The following is a 24,277-nucleotide window of genomic DNA, read 5'->3' as shown; positions in this document are numbered from 1 at the left end:
GATTATCCTAATCTAATTCACTTGTCTAATCTAATCCAAATACTTAATCTAACCCAATCAACATAACAATCAAATCTTAGAAGATTTGATATTATTCTAAAATCCAGCCAACTTGCTTAATCTACACCGAGATAATCCAACGGTCTAGATTTGACAAATCTTAACATATATAGTAAGGAACACGCACTATTTCATACTAGATTTGTACAATGCTTCTCCCAAATAATGTCGCATCAATGCCCTTCGTTACTACTACACCAACTTTAAGGTTTTGGCGTCACATGCCAAAAATGATTTCCCAAAAATACATGAAAGAAAGGAAATGAAAAGGTGAAATTGGCATATTGTGTTGACAGAGATTCTATATGGTAAATGTACGTATAGTTTGGCGCGCCCTTGATATTTGCTCCAACAGAAAGTTGGTGTACTTTTGTGGTGCTGGATCAAATATCAAGGGAGGCACTTTTGTGGTACTGTTACATTGAGATTAGGGACACGATATTTGTCCCAAATAATTTCTATAGGTTGATCTAACCCTCCGATCTGAATGTTAGAGGGTTGATCCTAACAACATTGAGATTGGAGGGTTAGAATCAACCTGTGGAAATGATTTTTAGGGCACAACCTATTTAGGCCGTGACCCATCTAATGGATGGTTCAGATCATCCTATGGTGAGGGCCATACCGTACTTTTAATAAAGTGATGAGTGACCTATTCAAAATACAGTAGCGCTTATAACATTTGTTTTTCATCCTGAATTATATCTGTCCATGGTTTGTAAAAATTGTCTAACATATCTTTACATGTGGCTAAAGAAACCGGTAAAAATATTAGAGAGGCTAAAAATTAGGGACCACGATATTTATCCGAAATAACTACAATCCAGCTTAAGTGAAATTCCGCCTCCGGGCTGGAATTTCATTTGGGCTAACTTTGTTGGGATAAAACTGCCAACGAGGATCGTTACGATACGAGACAAAGGCCCACCAAATAACAAATTACAATTTATTCGGAGTTTAGTTTTATCCAAGGAAACTAAACCCTGAATCATATGATCCAAGGTCCTCAATTATCGAAAAATGCTCAAAAATTAAAAAAGGGTATTTCTGTCAACTTCTTATTTTGATATGGACACCCCTCGAACAGCAGTATTATCTGCTAATGTGGCAACACCTAACTATAAAGCCTCAATATTTCATTAAATCGCCGCTACAAAATGGTTGAGAAGTCTCCATCTTTAACGACCTCTCAATTTATTGCAGCAAGCTAACAGCCACCCACTCCTCTCTGTTATTCTCTCAACCATCTTCCTTCTTTTGATAGAGACACACCCATTTCTATATTAAGTTAAAATCTACCCAATTCTAACACAGCACACAACTCCAAGTTCTTCTTCCTTAGCAACCTTCTTTCACATTTACAGAACCATTCTCTAACCAAAAATGGCTGTTTATACTGTGAAGGTTGAAGAATCAAAGCCCGCCATTGGCGGAACGCCTTCGGCGGGCCCTGTTTATCGTTGCATTTTTGCGAAAGATGGATTGTTGGAATTGCCAGAGGACATGCACTCTCCTTGGGAGTTCTTCAGGTATGAAATGATATCAGCACAATCATGTTTCGATTTTTTCACTACTGCATCTTGTCTTTTAAGTGTTTAAAGAGCTGTCAAAAGGTTATGACAGTTCCCAAAAAGTTTTAACAAGCCAATTAAAAACGAAAAGACAAGCTGGGTAGGTGCAATTATCAAATTATGGTTGTGCTGATATCATTTCCCTAAATTTATTTATTTTTCCAAATTTAATTAAATGTTGGGTCGAGTGCAAAAGCATCTGATTTTTGTTGGTTTTACATGATATTTATTTATTTATTGGATGCGAATGTGTTTTTCTGTAATTAAAGAAGTTTTATTTGCAAATTACATGAAAACCAGATCAGTTGCAAAATCTCCTTGATTTTCTCCACAGTTAACTCTCATCTATAGAAAGATTTTCTGTAACTTACTGATTCAGTATTTTGTAACTCCCATATATCCTTTACAAGTAAGCTAACGAATGAAAATAAACAAGCAAAAAAATCGGGCCGTCCATTTGATGGGTCACAATGTAAATAGGTTGTGCCCCAAAAATCATTTCCGTAGGATGATCACAACCCTATAATCTATAGAGGTTGCATAAGATGTAGTTTCTATTTAGATCGGAGGGCTAGGATCAGCCTATGGAAATAATATTTTGGGACGCAACCTATTTACGGTTATGGCCCATCAAATGGACGGTTTGGATTATCCTATGGTGTTGTATGGGCGGGGCCTACGTTGTTCAAAGATGGGCCCACCATTCCACCAACGGTTTCTGTTGGGCCCACCAACTGTCCCTGTTGCGTGTGTGGAGAGAGAGAGAGAGAGAGAGAGAGAGAGAGAGAGAGAGAGAGAGAGAGAGAGACCGGGCAAATGGTGGGAAAACGTTAGCCAGCTGTATTCGTCATCAAGAGTTACATATGATGGATGAGAAACTGAAAGCAGCGTACCATGTACAAGGCTATCAGCGCAAAGTAGAAAGAGCTTTCAACAAGAAGGTATTAGTCAGAGAAGTCAAAGAGGAGGATATGGTGCTTAGAGAATGCCGAGCTCCTGCCTTCAATCCTAGGGAAAAATTTAGACCTGAGTGGTCTGGACCCTCCCTACATCGGGCTCTTTCTCTTTCTTATCACAATTGATATTTCCAGCCCCTTTTATTTGTCTTTTCTTAAAAGAACCCCATTTTCACCTCTTTTCGTCTGTCTTTTCCTCATTTTCAGGAAAAGAAAATCAAAAGCAAGTGGAAATGGTAGCAAAGGGGGTGGAAATATCATTTCTCGTTTGCATTAGTATTGGTGTAGCTTGTATTTTTTGTTGTTCAATGTAAAGTATTCCCTAGATGTAGTTTTTGTCTGTCCGTATCTAATGAGAAAAGGTACATATGATTGCATGTTAGAAAGGGCTACTGGCGAAATTTTTTGAACGTAGGAGATCCAGTGCAAGGTTTGTCAAATGGACGGTTCAGATCATGCAAAGGTGGGACCCGTAGTGAGCGTGACTCATTTATATTACAATGAGGTCACACCCTATTAAGAATTCTTCTTAATAAACTGGGATTAGAAGTAAACTTGGTTTACGGCATTGGATGAGATTCACTGTGAGCCAACAGAAAAGCATGTGTACTTAAAGAAGGCAGCTCTAACTTCTAAAATGATAAGGAACCATCATTAACAACATGCTATTCCAAGTGAACGTGGGTGGGTGCACAGACTGGCACTCAATAACTGTTACTAGGAGAAGCATTCAATGTTACATTAATCCAAAGGGGATGACTCTCTCTCTCTCTCTCTCTCTCTCTCTCTCTCTCTCTCTCTCTCTCTCTCTCAAAAAATAAAAATAAAAAATGAAGTAGGCTCCTGGTAGACTAGTGGGAAGGAATGTTTGGTTGTCAAGTGAAGTAGTTTTGTGGAATGTGTCATTACCAAAATAAGTGGGTAATGGAGGTGTCATCAGAAGAGCGAAAAGTGTTGAATCCCAAGACTCAACTAGCAAAAAGCTTTCGTTTTTTCAAGTCATTTGGTGGGGGACAAGTTATAGTAGATAGGCAGGATAGGCAGACAAGGGCTTGACAAGGCAAGTAGTCTCCTAAAACTTCAATTGGGTTCTAGCATAAGCCAATTGTAAATCAGTTTTCTTCCTTCATTTGTTTTGCTTTGGCAGTTTTTAAGTATGTTTAACTCTGCTTAAATTAAAGAAAAAGTACCCTGATTGAGGCTAAAAGCTGGGTCCGGCTTGAGCTAAGTCTATTTATTAAGCCCTTAGAACTTGGTCCAAACCAGCCATGCCTTGAACATATCCTAGAGTTGGTTAATCCTGGATGCTCTGTTCCAGGCCTTAAGAAATTCCGTTGCCCTGGCCCAGCCCATTTTTGCGATCTCATCTGGAAAGTAAGGTCGGTTCATGTGCCGGGCCTTATGGGCCTAATTCTTGTGGGCCCATCCCACTTTAGGCTGTCAATGGGCTGGACATATGATTATTGGATTGAAAATGTACCTTAAATCGATTCGGATCTCAATTCTTTTTTTTTGGGGGGGGGGCGCGCAATTAATCGATGTTGTTTTTATGCTCATCTTTAAAATTCAGCCCCCAAAAGACCAAAATAACCCCGATTCCCTCCAACTAACCATGTAAAATATGGTCTGTTACTAATGAAAGTTTGAAACTACCCGCAATAAAATCCTCTCCTGAGCACAGAAAAGTTATTAAATGTAACACAATAAACACGACCATGAACCATGCGATTTGAAAATTTTCCTACTACGCCCCCAATGGCAAAAACAAGAAGAGAATGTCAAAGAATATCAAAATGTTATTGGGTTAGGCAGAGGAAGAAGTCTAGGTTCATCCCAAGTAGTTAGATTTCTTTCATTTCATTCCTTATCTCCTTCCATTTCCTTATTTTTAGCAAGAAACATGTGTCCTTTGCATTGCATGGCCATGTTACTAAATTCATGGATTCCCACAGTTTATGGTCTTGATTTGATACTTTGTTTTTGTCCTACAGTCGCTCTGTTGTGAAGAATCCTAAGAACCGTATGCTTGGTCATCGTGAAATGGTCGATGGGAAGGTATAACCAAGTTTCTCCCTCTCTAAATTCAGTTTGCTATTGTTCTTGTGTTCTGTAACTTTTAGTCAGTAAATGCAATTGAATTGGGTATTCAATAGACAGAAAAATTGAATGGAATTGGTTTTATAGGTGGGAAAGTATGTATGGCTAACATACCAGGAAGTGTATGATAAAGCTATCAAGATCGGGTCCGCCATCAGAGGGTGTGGGGTGAATCCTGTAAGCTCAATTTTTTTATTCTTAATGATGTTTGATTCAAAATTTCTTTTGCTGAGATGTAATATTAGTATTTCTTTTGGAATGTTCATGTTATATTAGGGTGGTCGTTGCGGCATATTTGCATCCAATTGCCCTGAATGGATAATCACTATGGAGGTATCTTGTCTATGTTTGAATATGAGACGCATCTCAAGTGTTTGTTATATTTCCTTTTAAATAAAGAATGATAGGGAAAACTTATATAGGAATTAGTAGTTCATGATATTGGATTGCTTTCCATCACAAAAAAGGAGGAATTATTGGGTTGTTTTATATGTTTCTCTATTATAATGTATGATTTGGTACTTTTACAGGCCTGTAACAGCCACGGAATATATTATGTGCCTCTTTATGACACCCTTGGTAAGTACCATTTTTCCTTTATTTACAATTATTTATACCTTACTTTCATATTGCTTTGAATAATTGGTGTAAAGAAACTAAACCAACTAAGCATGATCCTAATAATGTTTGCGATTATTCAGTTGTGTGCATATTATTAGTATGTAATAACTTAACATAATACAATATAAAGAAACACAACCACATAAATAAAAGAAAATAGCACAGAAAAATAAAGAACACAGGAGGCGAAAGATTTACTTGTTTCGGTCAATGAACTACATCCACATAGCTTAAAACTCTTGTTCTTTACTAATAGCATCTATTACAACTCCAATGGAGCAAACCCCATGAACTAAACCCGAGAAACTGTGAACATTAGTTTTCTTTTTTTTGAAAGATAAACATTAGTTTACTTCAACTGAAGAAAAATTCGACAGGTTTTCTTCTACAGAAGAAAAAATTGGCAAGTGCCTTTAACAACCCCATTAAAGTCCCACTACAAAACAATGTTGAAAAAGTAAAGACACCACATGTTTAAAACGAGACTCCTAATGAGTGGATCTCCATGGTCTTCACTTCCTAACACTCCCACTTGAAGACACATTGTACATTTCACCAGAAAGAACGTCCAAGAGATAGAGCTTCTCTTGCTTAACTGTCTTTGTTAACATATCATTTGAATTCTCACTGGTATGGATCTTTTGCACTAAGATGCATCTATCCTCTAGGAACTCTACTACGTCACATACGAAGTGATGTTGAACATCAATGTGCTTTATCTGATCGCTAAAATCTAGATTTCTCACTTAATGCATTGTACTTTGACAATCACAATGCACTCTCACGACATTCTTTTTTTAGACTGTGTTCTCTAAGTAGCTTCTCAAGCCAAATAACTTCTTTGCAAGCTTGTGCTGCGGCCATTTATTCAGCTTATACTATAGACAATCCAAGATTGAATGCCACTCACCTGCCATAGAGAAAATTATATTTTGGTATACCGACATCTTTCATGGAAAAAATCTCCATCAACAAAACCAACACAATTAAGATCCATGCCACTATGACGTATGGGGAAATCAGAAATACCCCTTAGATATCTAAGGATCCAGTTCACATCATTCTAATGATCACAAGTTCACGACCAAGATTCTCCTTGTACTTGCTAACCACTCTCACTACTTGAGCAATGTTTGGTCTTGTGCCACCTATTTGTTCTCCTTTTGCAACCACCAGTATGCCTTTGACTACATGCAATTAACCTCTACCACCACCAGAGTATTTTTGCCCTCTTCCATTGAATTTTGCCAATGATAGAAGGCTCTTCCAAAGATCGAGGGCGCATCTAAAATCAAATATAGTGATACTGTGCACACAACCATGGAACAACTTGCTACTCACATCTCCATTCCCACTACTTGACTTTCACTGCTTTCACCCATGTATACGACACTGCCATCACATGACTGGTACTTCTGGAACCACTTTATATGGGGTTTTATATACAAAGATGCACTAACATCGAGTATCCAGTGGTTCAACCTCTAATAAAGACAACACATTGTCATTTTCTGAAGTGATAGAATTGTTACATTCTACCAAATTCCATTGAAAATTATTAGATCCCACATAAGGTTCTTAAGCACTCTCTGGACTTAGATATGCTCCTACCTTTCTCATTAAATTACCTCCCACTGGATCTACTTCTCATACGCATTGCATCACCTGAAAATCATTGACTGAATTTTCTCGTAGTTTCTTCAATAAGAAGCTAAGTTATAAATTTTGTTTTGGTTTGTCCGAATCGAACAAAATGATTCGTTAAGGTAAGAAAACAAAACAAAAACACTAACTGAGATGTACAAGTCAGAATTTCGTTCTGCTCTGGTCTATTTTGGTCAATTTCACTCGTTTCACCCTATTCCGAATGAAGCAAGGTGAAAACAACTATTTTTTTAAAATTACAATTTCATCCCCCAATGGCTAATTTTTTATTTTACTGTTTTACCCTTATTTTATATTCATTTATTACCGTTTTATAGTCGTTTCGTATTTTTTGCCTCCCCAAAAAATCTATGTAAGCCTTCATTTTCTCCACTTCCTCTATCCACTATCTTTCCCAATTCCTTCAACTCATTTTTACTGTCATTCTAGTTGATATCTTAGCAATATTTTCGTGTTTGTTCTACTTTCAAAGGGTGATTTTCAACATTCAAAGGCTTCTAATTCTAACCATACATAACTTTACAATGGGAGGCTTGGAATTGGAGGAGCCCTTTCTTCAAATCGGTCTAAGCATACATATTCGAAAGAGGAACCCGTATACATTAGTTGCATGTATGCTACATTTTAGTTTTACTCGTGTCTTGTATTTATATTTCTTTCGGATTTCTTTAGTTGTATTATGCAAGTCTATTTCTATTTTAATTAAATTTTAAAAAAATATGAGTGTGGGACTTTCCGTGGGAGCCTCATCAATTGATTCCGCTCCTGCTAGATCCGAAAAAAGCAAGAGAAAATGTAGTTAGGGCAGAACTTGATAATCCATATGAAACACAACAAGAAGAAGAATCTGAAGTGGATGATGACACATCCTTATCAACATCCAATTTGAAAATGTACACCACAAGTAGAAAAGCACTGTATTTGAAAAGTATTAGAGCTTCTTCCTGTGAGAAATCAATGCATTAACTTTCTTTCCTTAGATATTAGATAACATGTTCCTATTTCTATTTTAATTAAATTTTTTAAAAAATGAGTGTAGGACTTTCCGTGGGAGCCTCATCAATTGATTCCGCTCCTGCTAGACCCAAAAAAGCAAGAGAAAATGTAGTTAGGGCAGAACTTGATAATCCATATGAAACACAAGAAGAAGAAGAATCTGAAGTGGATGATGACACATCCTTATCAACAACCAATTTGAAAATGCCCACAACAAGTTGAAAAGCACTGTATTTAAAAAGTATTAGAGCTTCTTCCTGTGAGAAATCAATGCATTAACTTTCTTTCCTTAGATATTAGATAACATGTTCCTAAGTGTGATCTATAATCGTCTTTTTGACTGCCTCGTCTTTGGTTTTACATTCGTTGCAGGTGCCAATGCCGTTGAGTTTATCATCAACCATGCTGAAGTCTCGATAACCTTTGTTCAAGAGAACAAGATACAATCTGTATGATGTTGCTATCTTTTATCCTAACCAAGTCTATTACGAACTGCTTGTTGGGAACACGTACAAGAGTACCCCTTTTGGATCTAAAACATTTTATATGTGGCTTTTCTCTCTTGTTTACAAATTCTTTATTTAATGTAAACTGCTTCTTTGTCTCATGAAAAAAGAAAAGAAAATAATTCAGTACTGTTGGGAAAAATTACTAAAAACACATTGATTTGAAGAAACACAGAATTTGAAGTTCTACAAAATTTTCCCTCCCAAACTTCATTTCTTGCCCCTGAATTTTCACAATTTTATTTTCGGTTTAAGTTCTTCTGAAAACATCAAAGTATCCAAATGACCTTTACTATTAGATATACTCCTTTTGGTCATTCATAGTCACACTCCAAAGTATTCATTTTAAATTTCTAGACTTCATACAATCTCTGTTACAATACATCCTTTAAATTGTCACAACACAGGCTTTGTTTGCATTGACACCTCCATACCTGTTTTGTCAAGGGCCCAAGTAGATCTTGAGCTAACAATATGATGCCTAGAATGGAACAAATATCCTTGGAAACATATTCTAATATAAAATAATAATTTAAGAACTTTTGGTGCAATATATGATGTGGATATCTTTTTATCTCTTAACTCTATATAGAAGACCTTGAGTCTTAATATTTACACATCTCCTTTTATCTCTTCACACAATACAAAGGGCCCATGGGCCTGTCACTCATGCATCCCCATATTTGACTCTTGGTTCTTCATGGAAGACACTAAGAACTTTTTCAATTTGTGGGTTAGTTTTATCGTGAAAATCATTTATCTTTTCATTCACTGGTCAAATAGGAGAATCATTATTCAGTTGTTCTGTCAATGTTTTATGTGTCTTAAACCTACATTCATAAACCACAATTCAGTTAGTTGAATGAAACATCAATTTACACATGATATAGTGGTTCTCCGAATATTTCTTTCATAAGACATTCTTGTCACACTAATTGATATGAGCTGAATTGACTAATTTAATACACCCTAAGTGATACTTAAGTAGTAACATTTGCGTTTTGCAGGTGCTAACATGCCTTCCAAAGTGTGATGCGCATCTAAAAAGTACGTTGAAATGCATTATGTTTGCATCACTAATAATAAGGTGTTTTTTTTTTACATAACTGACATCTGAATATTGCCTCACTTTATTCAGCAATTGTCAGCTTTGGGAAGGTTACAAGTGCACAAAAAGAAGAAGCTGAAAAAGTTGGGGCATCATGCTTTTCTTGGGAAGAATTTTTGTTATCGGTGAGAGTTTGAATTATATATTTCTCTCATCTTGCTGCTACCCAGAATTCATGATATTTTGTTTCTCATTATCGGTTCAGTTTGTGTTTCCTTGATGCCATTGTTGCATAACAAAATATGAGATTAAATTGATTGCTACTATTAAGAACCGCCCTTTTGGAAATCTGTGTGCAATTTTGAATTTAATTTTGTGCTCCTGTATTTTCTCCATTAATGTTGAGGTTGTGGCATGTGGATGCATGTCTATGCAAGAAATAAATTATCTGCTTCCAAATTGAGCCACAAAGTGAAACCAGCAAGGTTAATGGATATGCACTTGTAAGTGCTATCCGTATGATAATTTTTTATATTTTTGTAAATAGGTTCAAGATGTAGTTGTCCTTGAAAGCAGCCTACGTTCATAATCTTTGTATGTGCTTCAAACTCCCCCGAGTCGACTCTCTTTTTCCTTGTTCATGTTCTTGTTTGAGTCTGTATTTTTTGGGTAGGTTAGCTAGGATTGAACCTCTGACCTCAGTAGACGGGCAGAGCCTTAGCCAATTGATCTTGAGGCTCGACCCGTACAAGTCTGCGTTTTGCCCTACAAAGTCAATTAAATCTCCTTTGACTCTCCTGAGTTATGAACCCATCAACCGTGTACTGGCCGTGTCAACTAAGTACTTGACCGTGTCGTGCTGAGTTGACTAGGATTTGCTTTGGCTGCGTTCTAACTCGCATCCACATTTTGAAACACTACACCCTAGTGCATATGTTTTGATTCTTCCATTCTTGAGCATTTTTTGTTGGTTTGGTTTCAGGGAAGTGCAAATGGTAAACTTCCTCCAAAAGAGAAGGGTGACATCTGCACGATAATGTACACCAGCGGAACCACTGGGGACCCTAAGGGTGTTCTACTCACTAACGAGGCTATTATGGCTGAGGTCATCACTATGGAACAGCTGTTATCAAAAACAGATAAAGTGGTAATAGCCTAACTCTTAACCTTGGTATGAATTAGTACAATCTATCAACTTTGGGTTGCATAAGTCTCAGGCTAACTCTTAACTTTTGTATGAATTGGTACAATTTATCGACATTGAATTGCATGTCTCTTAAATTCGGAGAGTTAATCACCAAAACTCTAATATTTTTTATTTCGGATTTTCCATTCATACTGTGGCTGACTTTTTTGTTTTTCATCACTTACCAACACATCAAATTGTTATCGTTATATAATTGGGCGAAGGGCTTATATTCAAAATGGAAACAGTTTTTGTACATCTGGAATCCATTTTATCCATGTTCTATCAATTGAATTGACTGTATTTTTCATTGATGTGGCCACTAAATTACATTTTGTAAATTGGCATATAATTAACTTATTCTTTCTGGATTTGCAGGTGACAGAACAAGATTCATATTTTTCTTTCCTTCCATTAGCCCATGTATTTGATCAGATAATTGAGACCTATTGCATCTACAAGGGTGCGTCCATAGGATTTTTTCGAGGGGTATGATTTACTCATTTCACCAAAATGTATTTTGTTCATATTCTTAGTCCCTTATCACTCGTTTAAAGTTGAACTTAATTCTTATCATAGTTCTTATTTTTAGGATGTTCGCTATTTGGTTGAGGACATTCAAGAATTGAAGCCAACAATTTTCTGTGGTGTTCCTCGAGTTTATGACCGCATATACACAGGTTTAGAATATAAATGTGAATTCGTTGCTTTGGTTGATTTATTGATTTTTAACATGAGCCTTGCCTATTGCGCACGCCTCTCGCACACATTTATATACCTCATTGATATTAATTTTCTGTTATTGAAGGTATAAATGATAAGATTTCAACTGGAGGAGTGTTGAAAAAGATATTGTTTCAGTTTGCTTATAACTAGTACGTTGGACAGTATGCTCCCTTAAAAAGCTTGAAACCATAAAATTTTATACCTTTTGTTGTCTTCGATATTGTTTTATCAAATTCATAAGATAATGCATTAATGGTGATATCAGTAAATTGAAGAATTTGAAGAAGGGAGTGAGACAAGACGAAGCGGCACCTTTCTATGACAGGCTTGTCTTCAATAATGTTAGTTTTAACTTTTTTATCAAATAGGCAGTTGTTGTTTCTTTTTTAGTACTTTCATAGTGCTGTTTTTGTGCAGATCAAACAAGGATTAGGGGGACAAGTGCGTATTTTAATATCTGGAGCTGCACCCTTGCCTAGGCATGTTGAAGAGTTCTTGAGAGTCACAAGCTGTAGTGTTGTGTTACAAGGATATGGTACGATAGAATAACGATGTTTTTTTAAGACATTCATCTCCATTGTACATCTTAATTTAATATATAATCAATGTGCAGTTTATTTTCCCCAAATAAAGTAGCCTATTGTCTTATACTAAAAGTCAATTCACAAAACTTTTATCCTTGTATTTTGTTTGCAGGTCTTACAGAAAGTTGTGCTGGATGTTTTACATCCATAGCAAATGTGTTCTCTATGATTGGAACAGTGGGGGTTCCTGTCACAACCATTGAAGCAAGACTTGAGTCAGTACCTGACATGGGATATGATGCACTTGCCGCTGTGCCACGTGGAGAAATTTGCTTGAGGGGTAAAACCTTATTTTCTGGTTACCATAAGCGCCAGGACCTTACAGAAGAGGTCCTTGTAGATGGGTGGTTTCATACAGGTAAAGTTGTCTGACATAAAAACTTCTCCCTATAATACTCCAAGAGTTTATCAGAACACCAAAGTAAATGTGCCCCAGTATATTGGTTTTGGTTGTAATTGTATTGCGAACATACCTTTGAAGTCATCTGTTTGTCCACTGAATCAATTAAATCTGGACTCTGCCTTTCAGGTGACAGCATTGACTACCATTTAGACTGACTTTATTGTTGTTAAAGTATAAAAGATAAACAACGCCTTTCTCCAAAAGCTTAAGCTTGTGGAGCTATTGGTTGTTTAACATGGTATCAGAGCCAAAGGTCTCGAGTTCAAACCTCCCGGATAGCAAAAATCCACATGTGATGGTCGGCCCTAAGTGGGACCACATGTGCCACGTGTTTGCCAAGTGGGCCACACGTGCGGGGGAGTGTTAAAGTATAAAAGATAAATAACGCCTTTCTCCAATAGCTTAAGCTTTTGGAGAAGTTGGTAAGTTAACATGGTATCAGAGCCAAAGGTCTCGAGTTCAAACCTCCCAGATAGCAAAAATCCACATGCGATGGTCGGCCCAAAGTGGGACCACATGTGCCACGTGTTTGCCAAGTGGGCCACACGTGCGGGGGTGTGTTAAAGTATAAAAGATAAACAACGCCTTTCTCCAAAAGCTTAAGCTTGTGGAGCTATTGGTTGTTTAACAATTGTCATTTGAGGATATTCTATCATTTCACAGCACCAGTTGTTTAGGCTTCGTTTCTTTCGACATAAAATTTGTTTTATATTGTAAAAATGAACATAAAACAAATTTTACGTCCATTTTTATGTCGAAAGAAATGGACCCTTAATCTTTTTTATTTTCATGCTCAGTGTTTAAGTCAGATGGCTCGTTCATATTTCAATAAAAGCAGGGGCTTCGTACAGGCCATTTAATGAGGACCTTCTTATACACAATTTAAATTGTGTAAATCTGAATGCCATATTTGGATTATGACTTTGGAACTTTGGATATTGCAGGTGACATTGGAGAATGGCAGCCTAATGGTGCAATGAAAATCATTGACAGGAAAAAGAATATTTTTAAGTTGTCCCAAGGGGAATATATTGCTGTTGAGAACATCGAAAACACATACAGCCGCTGCCCTCTTATCGCATCGGTATGATATTCAACCAACAATAGGGTACATAACTCAAAATTATAGTAATAAATCCACCAATATGCACAGTTTACTCTTTTTTTTCTTTTTGGTAGTTAAGCTGGGATCGAACCTCCGACCTCAAGGCTGAAGGCCAAAGCCTTTACCATTGAGCTAGAAAATCAATCCCTCACTGTTTACTGATGTTTTTGTTTTAGCATGTTTATTGTTATATTTTGCCCAGTTACATTCATACTTCATAGACATTCCTCTTTTCCTAGTGGCAATTCTGATGTTGGTGTTTCATTAATCTTATTTCTTTGATTAACTTTTGGCTGTCACACAGATTTGGATATACGGGAACAGTTTTGAGTCCTTTCTCGTAGCTGTGGTTGTTCCAGATAGGAAAGCAATCGAGGATTGGGGAGCAACCCATAATAAGAAGGGAGATTTCGAGTCATTGTGCAAAAATACCGAGGCGAGGAAGCACATGCTAGATGAGCTCAACATAGTTGGTCGAATGCATGGAGTACGTCATTGTTTCTTCAGATTTGTAGTGTATCAATACTTGTGGTTTCTTGACTGACTTGAAATCCATTGCCACAGCTCAGAGGCTTTGAGGCATTAAAAGCTATTCATCTGGAACCAAATCCTTTCGACATTGAGAGGGATTTGATAACTCCAACTTTCAAACTGAAGAGGCCTCAGTTACTCAAATACTACAAGGTATGCCTCCAATCTTTCCTTTTCTGCCTTCCTTTCTATGCATTTAACTGATGCTAATCAATGGTCCACATAATAACAATAAATCAGGACAATATAAGCCAAAAGCTGACTACTATGGCATCACGACAGAAAGCCTCTTGAGACTCAAATGTTTGCAGAATTGCCTTTAGAAGGAATATAATCTAGGATTTATTTAATTTCTTTCAACCCACCCTTTTTTTTTTTTTGAAGAGTAACAATTTTATTATTGCATAAAGAAAGTGAGAGGTTTTAAAAGTAACAATTTCCTTCAACCCACTTATAAAATGAAATATAGTCTATTACAGTTAAAGGGCATTTCGAGATATCCATCAAATTTTGGAAATTCCTGTTAAATTTACTTCATCATTTATTGGTATCCCTTGACAGTAGTTCCATATTTTCCATTTCTTAGTAGATTGTTCTATGTTTTAGGTTTATGCAAACCTTCCCTTTTATGTAAGTTTATGGCAACTGTATATACAGGGATTAAAACCCTCTCACTTTCTCTATGCAATAATAAAATGTTACATTACTCTCTCAAGTTTAAAAGTTGCATGCGTGTTCCTGAAAAGAAAGTAGACTTTGCATAATTCTCCATCAACAGATAAATCAATTCCTGCCCCCACCACCCAAGACGTGCGAGCACATCTGCATGTGTACCTGAGCTGGATATTTCTTTTTTAAAGCTCTCTAATTGGTAAGATTCTAGAGTCAGAGATCAAGAAGGCGTAATGCATTTAACACGTATCACTTTGGAGTAGACTCAATAAGATGACTCTAATATTCAAATTTTGTTACCTCTTTTTGCTGATAATCTATGAAAATTGAAGCTCTGTTTTACATTTTATTGATGTTTCTTTTGCAATGCAGGATTGTATTGATGAATTATACAATGAATCAAAGGGAACAAAAGTATGAGACTATATCAGCACTTGATGAATGCGAAGTATGAGACTATCAGTCCTTGATAGATGAGTAAACAGATTGAGGAAGTGCCTTGGAAGTATAAAGCTAGGACTATCTTCTCTAATGCTCTTGTCTAATGTTCATGTTCTCATGATGCATTCTATAGCAGTTTTCTATACTGATCATCGTTCATGTTTATAAAAGAAATAAGGCGAAATGTTTCTTTTTTCTCAATCAGTATCAGAAAAGACCAAATTTTGCAACTTGATGAGTATCAAATCTGTGATACTTTTTTTGGGGAGATTCTGAAAACTATTGAATCCAAAAAAGGCTAATCCAGTCCTCATTCCAATATTCTTTTGCTCTTCCAACTTCATGCCACAAAATAATCTTGTACTGATGGGGCTCTAATAATTAATTTTGTTGATGACATCATCTTATATAAGGTATCAGAGAGTATTAATTATCAGATGTGTTCTCAATCAGCACCCTCCCTCTACCCGTAGCCACAATGGCTAATGCGACTACCACAATGAATTTCACTAAAGAGACTGAAGAATGTGTCCTGTGTACCTACATATAGTACGTACTTACATAAAATTTCGAACATTATTATTGTTCGCTTGTATGTAAATTGAACAACGTTTCACAAGAAGATACTCTTAATTTTATATCATTCAATTTTTGTATTAAGTACTAGAAATAAGATAATATAAATTATCATCATTGGAATAATGCCGGCCGGCTCATGGTCCGAGCACTAAGATACATGAGATTAGAACCTTTGACAGCACTTTAAATAATAAAAGATGAGATGTGTTAGTGCAAATATCAAAACATTGTTGTGCCAATAACATTTCCCTAAATTTATAGGTCATTAATTATTGAGCCCAATTGTAATTAACTGAGCTTCCTTTACATTTTCGCTTAATGTTGTACGTTTCTAGCTATTTTTTTGCCTCTCCTATCCATGGAGATTCTTGAGTGAAAGAAAATGCAAGGAGGGGAGACTAATATGGCACCAGCTAAACAAGCAAGATCCAACCCACTTATCAAGGGCAAGTTCTTAGAACTTTTGTAACAGTCCCACTTGAAGTATATCCCAAGGAAGAATGGGGGGAATTGCAAAACATTAATTAGAGATCTGCAAAACCAACAATTCCAAAGTAAAACAAAGTAAAAAATAAAATTAAAAATGAAATTAATAGACCATTCACACTCAGGTACCAATTTGAGCAGCATCAAATCAAGAAGGTTACAAATACTTCGCCCAAATTCATTTTACTGGAATTTTCAAAATCTTCTGGTCATGGTCTTTTTTTTATTTTTATTATTATTTTTCTCTATTTTTGGCTAGGCCACAACCTGGCCCAAATTTGGGGTAAAATGGAACAATACTTGGCTGCCTAACGTGAGGCAGGAACTTCCTACCTCAACCAATCACATGCTGACACCTGGCACTAGCATGTTTTGATAATTGCGCTAAATCATCTTTGTCATAGGCTTTTACAGTTACCAAAAAGCTCTCAGAAGTCAATGAAAGAAGAAAAGACAAGCTGATTTTGTGCGATTATTAAAACATGGTGGTGCCAATAATAGTAGCCTTTAATTTTATGTTATTCAATATTCATATTCCATGGCAAAATCCAATACATATAGGTAGGGGTGTAAACGAGCCGAGCCGAGCCGAGCTTGGCCAGGCTCGGCTCGGCTCGGGCTCGGGCTCGGCTCGGTCTTCACACCCCTCATCTTCCCTGGACAGCCCTACTAGTGTAATTTGACTACTTTTTTTACACTATGGGGGGTGGTCCTAGTAACAAATGGGGTTCCAAAAATGAAGTGACATATTTTGCCCCCCCTTTTCACTCCATGGACAACCCTTTTAATGTATATATTAATATATAATATATATATTTAAATATATTAAATTCTTAACGAGCCGAGCCGAGCCGAGCCTGGCCTAACTCGGGCTCGGCTCGTTAAGGATTCGAGCCGAGCTCGAGCGAGCTTCCGAGCCCGAGCCAAAATTGACACCCTTACATATAGGTTCAGGAGGTATCCTTATTTCGGATATTTCATCTGATTGCCGACATGATTAAGACACCCATTCCCCTCTACATAAACATGATCAAGATGTAACCGTCCAAATATTATTAGATACATCAGGGACGGACAATAGAAAGAAAGAAAAAAAAATCGTGTCTTATTCATTTGATTTCTTCTTCTACACAGTACAAAGAAGTCTAAGCCGATGGTTCCACTATTCTTCTGCTCTTTTGAATAATTCAACTTTATATTACAAAATAATTTTGTAATTAACTTCCTTTGTTGCCTGTAAATAAATACAATGTGGTAGATATATTAATTTCATAGCCATCTTTTGCCTTTAATATCACCCATGGAGAGTCTTGAGAGAAGGAAAACACAAGCAGAAGAAACTAGTATGGCCCCAGCAAAACATGCAAGATCCACCCCAGTTACCAAAGGTACGGTCTTGAACTTCCCCATAATCCCTGTCTGAAGTAACATAACCACTGCATTTCCGATTTTCGATTTCGCTTGTGATACTGTTTGAGTCTCCACCCATGATGGGAGCTTCTGCAAAACATAGAGGAAAACAAATAAAAAAAATGATCATACATATTTCAGACATCTAACATATCATTCAAAAAAAAAAAAAAAAAAAAAAATTCATACATCTAACTTGCATATGTTCATGCATGGTACATGCATACATGATACATGTACGTGTACAGTGCATGCAAAATGCGTACTTACGTGGGAGTATTTGAATGCATAGCTATATATCTCTTATATGGAAGGGGCATGCATATAAAGTTAGAGTTATACATGTTCAAGGAAAGAAGCTAACCTTGAGAGGGAAGAGGCCAAAGAAGTTGGACTGAGGAAGTAACCATCCCTTGTCTCTCTTCATGTGTTTCGATGCCACAAATTGAAAATACAATCCAATCCCAAATACAAGCATGGCTGTTCCTACTAGAAATATATCTGCAAAAATAAATAAAATTAAGAACATTCAGCAAAGAGCAAAGCCCACTAATCCAAACTACAGAATTTTAAAATGAGAGAGAGAGAGAGAGAGAGAGAGAGAGAGAGAGAGAGAGAGAGAGAGAGATGATACCTAAGGCTTCAATTAGTAGTTGCATCACCTCTCCATGATCTGATCTTTCTGATATGCTATGAAAATATTGAAAAAAAGACTCTAGAACAAGAAAGCAACCCTGCAGCCGAGAAAAATAAAGAAAGAATTAAATTCTATTTAAAGGCCCAATATTAATGTTGCTCTTAAACACATTTAAGAGAGAAAAAAAAGTGAATTATTTCAATGCAAATCTTATATTTACCTCAACAAAACACAAGATCGAGCCTATCAAGGATCCTGCAACGGCAATCAACGTGAAGAAACGGCAGCTGATGATTCCCTGAACAAAAATACAAGGAATGGAATGTATCAATGTCCTTTGTCGCTACATATATATATTTTATTTTATTTTCTCTATTTTCTTTTCTTTTCTTTATTTCTGCTTTTTTTATTTCTCTAGAAGGTTGTTGAGTTAGATACTAAAAACTACTCACGTTTAGAACACACCCACCTACTCTTTAAATGAAAAAGAGCAGTCCACCCTAGTTGAATTGCTTCTTGTTCCATAAAGGACACCCATAACTATATGGAAACTTCCACCCATATCACTTTGTCTTATTTGCTATATTTTGATTTTTTTTTACAAAGTTTTGTGGTGGCAATACTAGCCCCATGCGAGGTATTGCTAATAAGCAACAACAATATTTTCAACCCCTACTTTACTATCACCCATTCTCTCTTCGAATATTCTTTCATTGACTGCTGACTGGAAGAATCAACCAATGTTTCTCACATAAAAACATAACTATTCCATAAGATTAAGCTGTTAAAGCTGGTGTTGTTTAATCAATTTATACTTAAAAAATCCAATCACGTGTGTGGCCCCTCCGGATTCAAGCTAATGGGTTAAACATGAAAGATAACCAACTACTCCAAAAGAATCAACTAATGTTTCTAAAGACATGGGTTAGATGTGGGTGGCAATATCAGTTCTTAATGGGTTAAGCATGAAAGAAATGAGTGGAGAAAATAATAAAATTTGCAACTCCTGATTCAAACTAACACATACCCTTTCAATAAACATCTCAGCCTGGAATTGCCAAGGTCTGCTTCTTATAACAGCTGGCCTGAAAATCTTAAGAGCCCCATCTACCCAGCCCAAAACCAACGAACTAAGATCTACTCCTCTTTTTGTATCCACCTCTCCAACAACGCTCTTTGAAACCGAAGCCTTCACAATTACTTTCTTCCTCTCTCCATTTCCACTAGAAACTCTACTTTCTGCCACAATTGCCAATGTCCGTACAGGATTATATCTCGAAAACATACACTTGTTAATAGCTGGAGAAGAAGAAGAAGAACATAGATCAAAGTTCAGAGATTTGGAAGAGGAGAGCATTCTACTACTCACTGATGCCATTTCTTTCTTACTAAGTTTTGCTGTTTGGTGGCTGAACTTTTACATAGAGAGGGTCGGTTTTTATATGGAAAGCCAAGCGGTCAGAAGGAAGATTCGTCGTATATTTCACGCACGCGAGAGAGAGAGAGAGAGAGAGAGAGAGAGAGAGAGAGAGCCGTGATTTTCTCACACTTGTTTTTTAGAGAAATTGAGAAAGAGGTTAGTTTTGAACAGGGAATTCTGGAACGTGGAATGTGTTTGTTGAACGTGTGGGCCCGGGAGTTTTGAGAGCCGAACACGTGCCCTAGCCGAGTCTACTGTGGTTTTGTACTAGGGCTTTTCCTGATCGTTGGCTTCAAAACTACATTTTCGTGGGAATGGGGGGAAGTTTCTTGAGGTTTGGTTTTAGCCGACGCGAAGGCTTTTTCTGCCTTTCATTTCAATGAAGCTTCGGACTGCTGGCAGCGCACGTGCGAATGGACGGAGCAAAATGCTCCTCACTCTCTCTCTCTCTCTCTTTTGTCGTTTAGCACGTGTCAAACCATGGGGTTGTAATTTTCTTTCCCCTTTAGAAATTCTCAGATATAAGTGTAGAAAGTAAAAAACTCAATTTTTAGTGAAAAATTGAACCACCACAGTTAGTCAGACCTTCAATTTAAGATGACATCTTGTTTAACTTTTAAAACAGAAAAAAACAAAATGGGGTGGAAATGCTGAAAGGGGGGGTGAAAATGAAAGTAAATGTGAATTCTGAGATTCTGTGAAGGAGCCTCATAAAAGGATATTCGAGAAATGGTGTATTGAGCTTTGGCGTGAGTGGAATAGAATGAAGCACGCCTATCATGACTATGGAACCTAACTTTCATATTGGTTTAGACCAGTTACTTGATAGATCCCACCAGATTTGTTCATTAGAGTGAGTCCACTGGTTAAGCTATATGGACATCCATGGAAATTATCCATACGATAGACCATCTTATAACCGTCAAATCCGTAGGATCAAACTCTTTTGGACAATCAGTCCAAGGATTGCAATTAAAGTTTCATGGACACTCATATGGGTGGACCATAAAACTCAATCAGTCCATAGTAATGTTGGAGCTGGAGCCCAATTTAAGTAAAACTTGTTTATTCTGAAAATCCTGAAACAAACTGATAGTTATTAGTTTGGTAGGGTGTCAATTCACTCTCACCGTCCAATATATCCAAAGGATCCGGACTTTAATGGAGAGGAATTGGGCACTGCACATGGATCCGAACAGTGTCCACTGGATCTATATTATAAGGTTGGTTCGAAATTATTCCGGATGGGGACCCAAATGTAGTCAGATGATGGGTCCTAAACCCGAAGTGAATGTGTAAATATAAGAACAGTGTCCATCGGATCTATATTATTAGGTTGGTTCGAAATTATTCCGGATGCTGACCCAACTGTAGTCACAAAATCTGATGGACCCTAGGGCCGAAGTGAATGTACGAAAATATCCTTCGTATTTTTGTTCATTTACGTGTATTCGTTTGGGGTATTTTCCTATGCATTTGAAAATCATACTCAGAATGAGAAATAACATTTCATTTTAATCCTTTTATTTTGATGATTTGTCACTACACGCTCTCTCAAGTTTCTTCATCCTTCCCTCACTTATTCCGCATTTGGATTGCTGGAATCGGCATTCCTATCGAGATTCTGCTTGATTCTAGCATTTGGTTCCAAAAATGAATGGAATCAGGAGGGCGGAATTGATACCCGAGCAGGATAAATGTGGGGGGTGGTGGTGGTTGGGTTGGTAATGACCAAGTCTGTTTCTAGCCCAAGAGGTGGTATTCTGAATCTGCCCAAGTCAGAATGAAATTTTTGTTTGAATTTTTTGAATTATTTTTTATTTCATTTTCAAGAGAATTAGAATAGGATTCGAATTTGACCAGATTTTAAATATAACTACATTTCTATTTCTGGAAAATTTAAAGTGATTTTTCTTAAAATTGTCAAATTGGATTCCATCTAAATCAGTACTAAAATTCAATTTCCAAACCCTCTAACCCGTCGAGCACTCGTTCGAAAAGTCCAAGATCACAAGCTCGGGGCTGGAGTTGAACATCTTCTATAAATCGACTAGTCTGTAGCCCCTTGCCTCCATAGATATAATGAAAGGAAATCGCCCAGCTTTTCATGGGTTGCCCAATTGCAACCATGCCAAACAACCCGAATGGAGTAATTCTCAGATGGATAACAAGCCTAAGTTTATTTCATCATTGGATAGACTTCCTTTCCTCTATTCACATCTCGCCTTGTTTTTGGATAAAATAGTAGAAAAAAGGGAAGTAATATATTCACCCAATTATTTTTTACTCGGGACAGCACCCTCTAGTTTATTTATGACTATTCTTTTACACTAGAGGAAGCCGTCCCCGGCAAAAAATAGGAGCAAATACATTATTTCCCAAAATAAAACAACTTAGGTGGGCTCAACCTTCAACCCGATTGTGGTTATGTTGGGTTGGGATTTCCTCGGGTTTCGGGTTGGGTCAGGGTTGAGGCCTTGGGCAACCCGACCCGAACCTGACCACGTCCTCTAATTTTATCGTGATTTCTTAGTATCATGTTTGTTTTATTGTATTTTCTTGTTTGGCCCTAGGTTAATCTGAACCCAACTTGACTCAACCGGACCCAATTTGGAAAAAATAGGTTAGATGGGTCGCGTTAGGGTTGAGAGATTTAGAGGCGGGTCGGCCATCCTCGACTTGAGGCTCGGCTTGGGTCACGAACTCAGGATAGGGTTGGGGAATGATATATTGTTAAAGTATAAAAGATAAATAATGCCTTTCTCCAACAGCTTAAGCTTTTGGAGAAGTTGGTAAGTTAACATGGTATCAGAGCCAGGTTTCTCGAGTTCAAACCTCCCAGATTGCAAAAATCCACATACGATGGTCGACCCAAAGTGGGACCACATGTGCCACGTGATTGCCAAGTGGGCCACATGCGCGGGGGAGTGTTAAAGTATAAAAGATAAATAATGCCTTTTCTCCAACAACTTAAGCTTTTGGAGAAGTTGGTAAGTTAACATATATTGGGTTCGGCTAGGATTGCCCTCAACCCGACCGGAGTTGCACCCCTAGTGAACACAAGATGTTTTTGGGATAATCTTCGAAGAAAGCTAGCCAATCACAAGAACAGCTCAACAGCTTATACAAGGGAGATGACTATAGAAATGGTGGCATGTTTTGGAAAATGATCCTTGAGATTGAGGTATTCTTGTTATTTTCACCGTGGTTGAAATAACATTTTTCATTTTGAACAATGAAAAAGTAAGAATTTTTGGAAAACGTTTTCTTTTACAAACTTAGAGCATTGATCTGATTTGCTATGTCGCAGTAGTTTCAGTCAATACAAGATCCAGTCCCCACCTTTTTAATGATAAGCCCTATACGAGGATTGGGCTTCCAAATCTTTGATAAAGTAGAAAAATGATAAAAGCTCAGGATATCACCTTCTGCCACACAGAAAAAAAAAAAAAGTAAAACTAAGAAAGTTGCCTCACAGAAAAAGGAAATGCAGGAAACTGTTAAGTGATATGCAGCTCAAAAGTGCTTGAAAGCATAATCATAGGCTTCCCTCAATACATATTAGAGAGAAAACATATCATCATAGCCGCATCAAAGAAATAGGAAAAAACAATATAAAAAGAAAGCTATAGCTTAATATACCAAAGTATGAAAGCTGTGATGAAAAAGAAAAGAAAGCAGGATAAAAGAAACTGAAATTGTACCTTAATATACAAATTAGGCCTGATTCTCTCCTCAATGAAGGGGGATTATTGGGTTTTGCAGATAATAAAAGTTAGACAGAGAAATCTAAGGAAAAAAAAATGAGAAACAGAGGACCCCTATGAGAAAACAGAGGAATATATTTTCTTCATTTTTCTTTGAATTATCAAAGAAAGCAGGTACTGAGAATGATTAGTACGTTTCATTTTGGTCAAGAGATCAGAAATAGTTGGATTTTCAACAGAATGCCTCTTTAATGAAAAAACTAATAAAACCCACAAGATCAAAATAAGAAAAAGAAGATGAGAAAGCTGAGTTCTTTCTCACAATTTTCAGCTGATATGAAATGGGAGATTTGGAGGGTTATCTCTCAGACAAATGCCTCAATTTGTCGTCACGAGGATTTGATAAAAACGTTATCGGACTCGTCATCATTTGAATCTTCATTGAGAAACCCTTTTAGTCCCTCAGATCATATCAATCCTTAGAACCGAAAAAAAAAAAAAGGAATACCGGCAAGAATTATTGCAAAGAGATGACCTTGAAACAAAACCCAGAGAGAGAGAGATGAAAACAAAAACCAATGAGAAGGAGGTGCGCTACTGAGTGCGTAACAGCTACTACACAGGCTACACTTGTCCTTTTGCGTGCTTGGTTTTGCTTTATGAATATGAAGGGCAGGATTTAGGGTTAGGGCTATAGGCTATTGTTCGTTTCATCGAATTACGAAAATGCCAATCTTGTGGCTTATAATTTGGAAGGGCAGTTATCTTAGCGGGCAAAAGTACAAGTGGGGGCATCTTTGGAATGATCCAAGCTAGTCATCTACTAACCACCCATTTGGACCGGCCACGGCTAATAAATCCATCCCACTT

The 24,277-nt window shown here is 37.0% G+C and overlaps 2 protein-coding genes and 1 non-coding gene across 6 annotated transcripts; 1 reads left to right on the top strand and 2 right to left on the bottom strand.

Annotated features, from left to right (window-relative positions):
* Positions 1-1,349: 1,349 nt before the first annotated feature.
* Positions 1,350-15,489, top strand: LOC143875511 (putative CoA ligase CCL6). 4 transcript variants are annotated; one of them, XM_077377077.1, is made up of 20 exons: positions 1,350-1,589; positions 4,579-4,642; positions 4,772-4,861; positions 4,961-5,017; positions 5,215-5,263; positions 8,339-8,415; positions 9,480-9,519; positions 9,611-9,705; positions 10,503-10,667; positions 11,085-11,195; positions 11,299-11,386; positions 11,515-11,581; positions 11,698-11,773; positions 11,850-11,967; positions 12,129-12,374; positions 13,364-13,503; positions 13,829-14,011; positions 14,089-14,208; positions 14,834-14,926; positions 15,100-15,489. In XM_077377077.1, exons 1-19 carry the CDS (start codon positions 1,444-1,446, stop codon positions 14,891-14,893), a joined length of 1,992 nt encoding a protein of 663 aa, XP_077233192.1. In that variant the 5' UTR covers positions 1,350-1,443; the 3' UTR covers positions 14,894-14,926; positions 15,100-15,489. The 4 variants fall into 4 exon arrangements, with proteins under 4 accessions (XP_077233192.1, XP_077233193.1, XP_077233194.1 ...); XM_077377079.1 differs by lacking the exon at positions 1,350-1,589 and adding an exon at positions 4,275-4,413; XM_077377080.1 differs by lacking the exon at positions 1,350-1,589 and adding an exon at positions 4,349-4,424.
* Positions 15,490-17,318: 1,829 nt separating this feature from the next.
* Positions 17,319-19,713, bottom strand: LOC143875868 (uncharacterized). Its single transcript, XM_077377454.1, has 5 exons — positions 19,308-19,713; positions 18,501-18,578; positions 18,278-18,377; positions 18,008-18,144; positions 17,319-17,733 (listed from the first exon to the last, which is right to left on the bottom strand). The coding sequence occupies exons 1-5, from the start codon at positions 19,656-19,658 to the stop codon at positions 17,503-17,505; spliced, it is 897 nt and encodes a 298-aa protein (XP_077233569.1). The 5' UTR covers positions 19,659-19,713; the 3' UTR covers positions 17,319-17,502.
* Positions 19,714-23,767: 4,054 nt separating this feature from the next.
* LOC143876318 (small nucleolar RNA SNOR75) lies at positions 23,768-23,854 on the bottom strand. Its single transcript, XR_013250373.1, has one exon. It is a non-coding gene; the product is annotated as a small nucleolar RNA SNOR75 (small nucleolar RNA).
* Positions 23,855-24,277: the final 423 nt, after the last annotated feature.

This window comes from Tasmannia lanceolata, unplaced genomic scaffold (genome assembly GCF_043159265.1).
Source record: "Tasmannia lanceolata isolate RefF3 unplaced genomic scaffold, GAP_Taslan_0.1 ptg000004l, whole genome shotgun sequence".
Classification (NCBI taxonomy): domain Eukaryota; kingdom Viridiplantae; phylum Streptophyta; class Magnoliopsida; order Canellales; family Winteraceae; genus Tasmannia; species Tasmannia lanceolata.
Note: the sequence above shows the minus strand (reverse complement) of the source record. Positions and strands in the feature narration are given on the sequence as shown.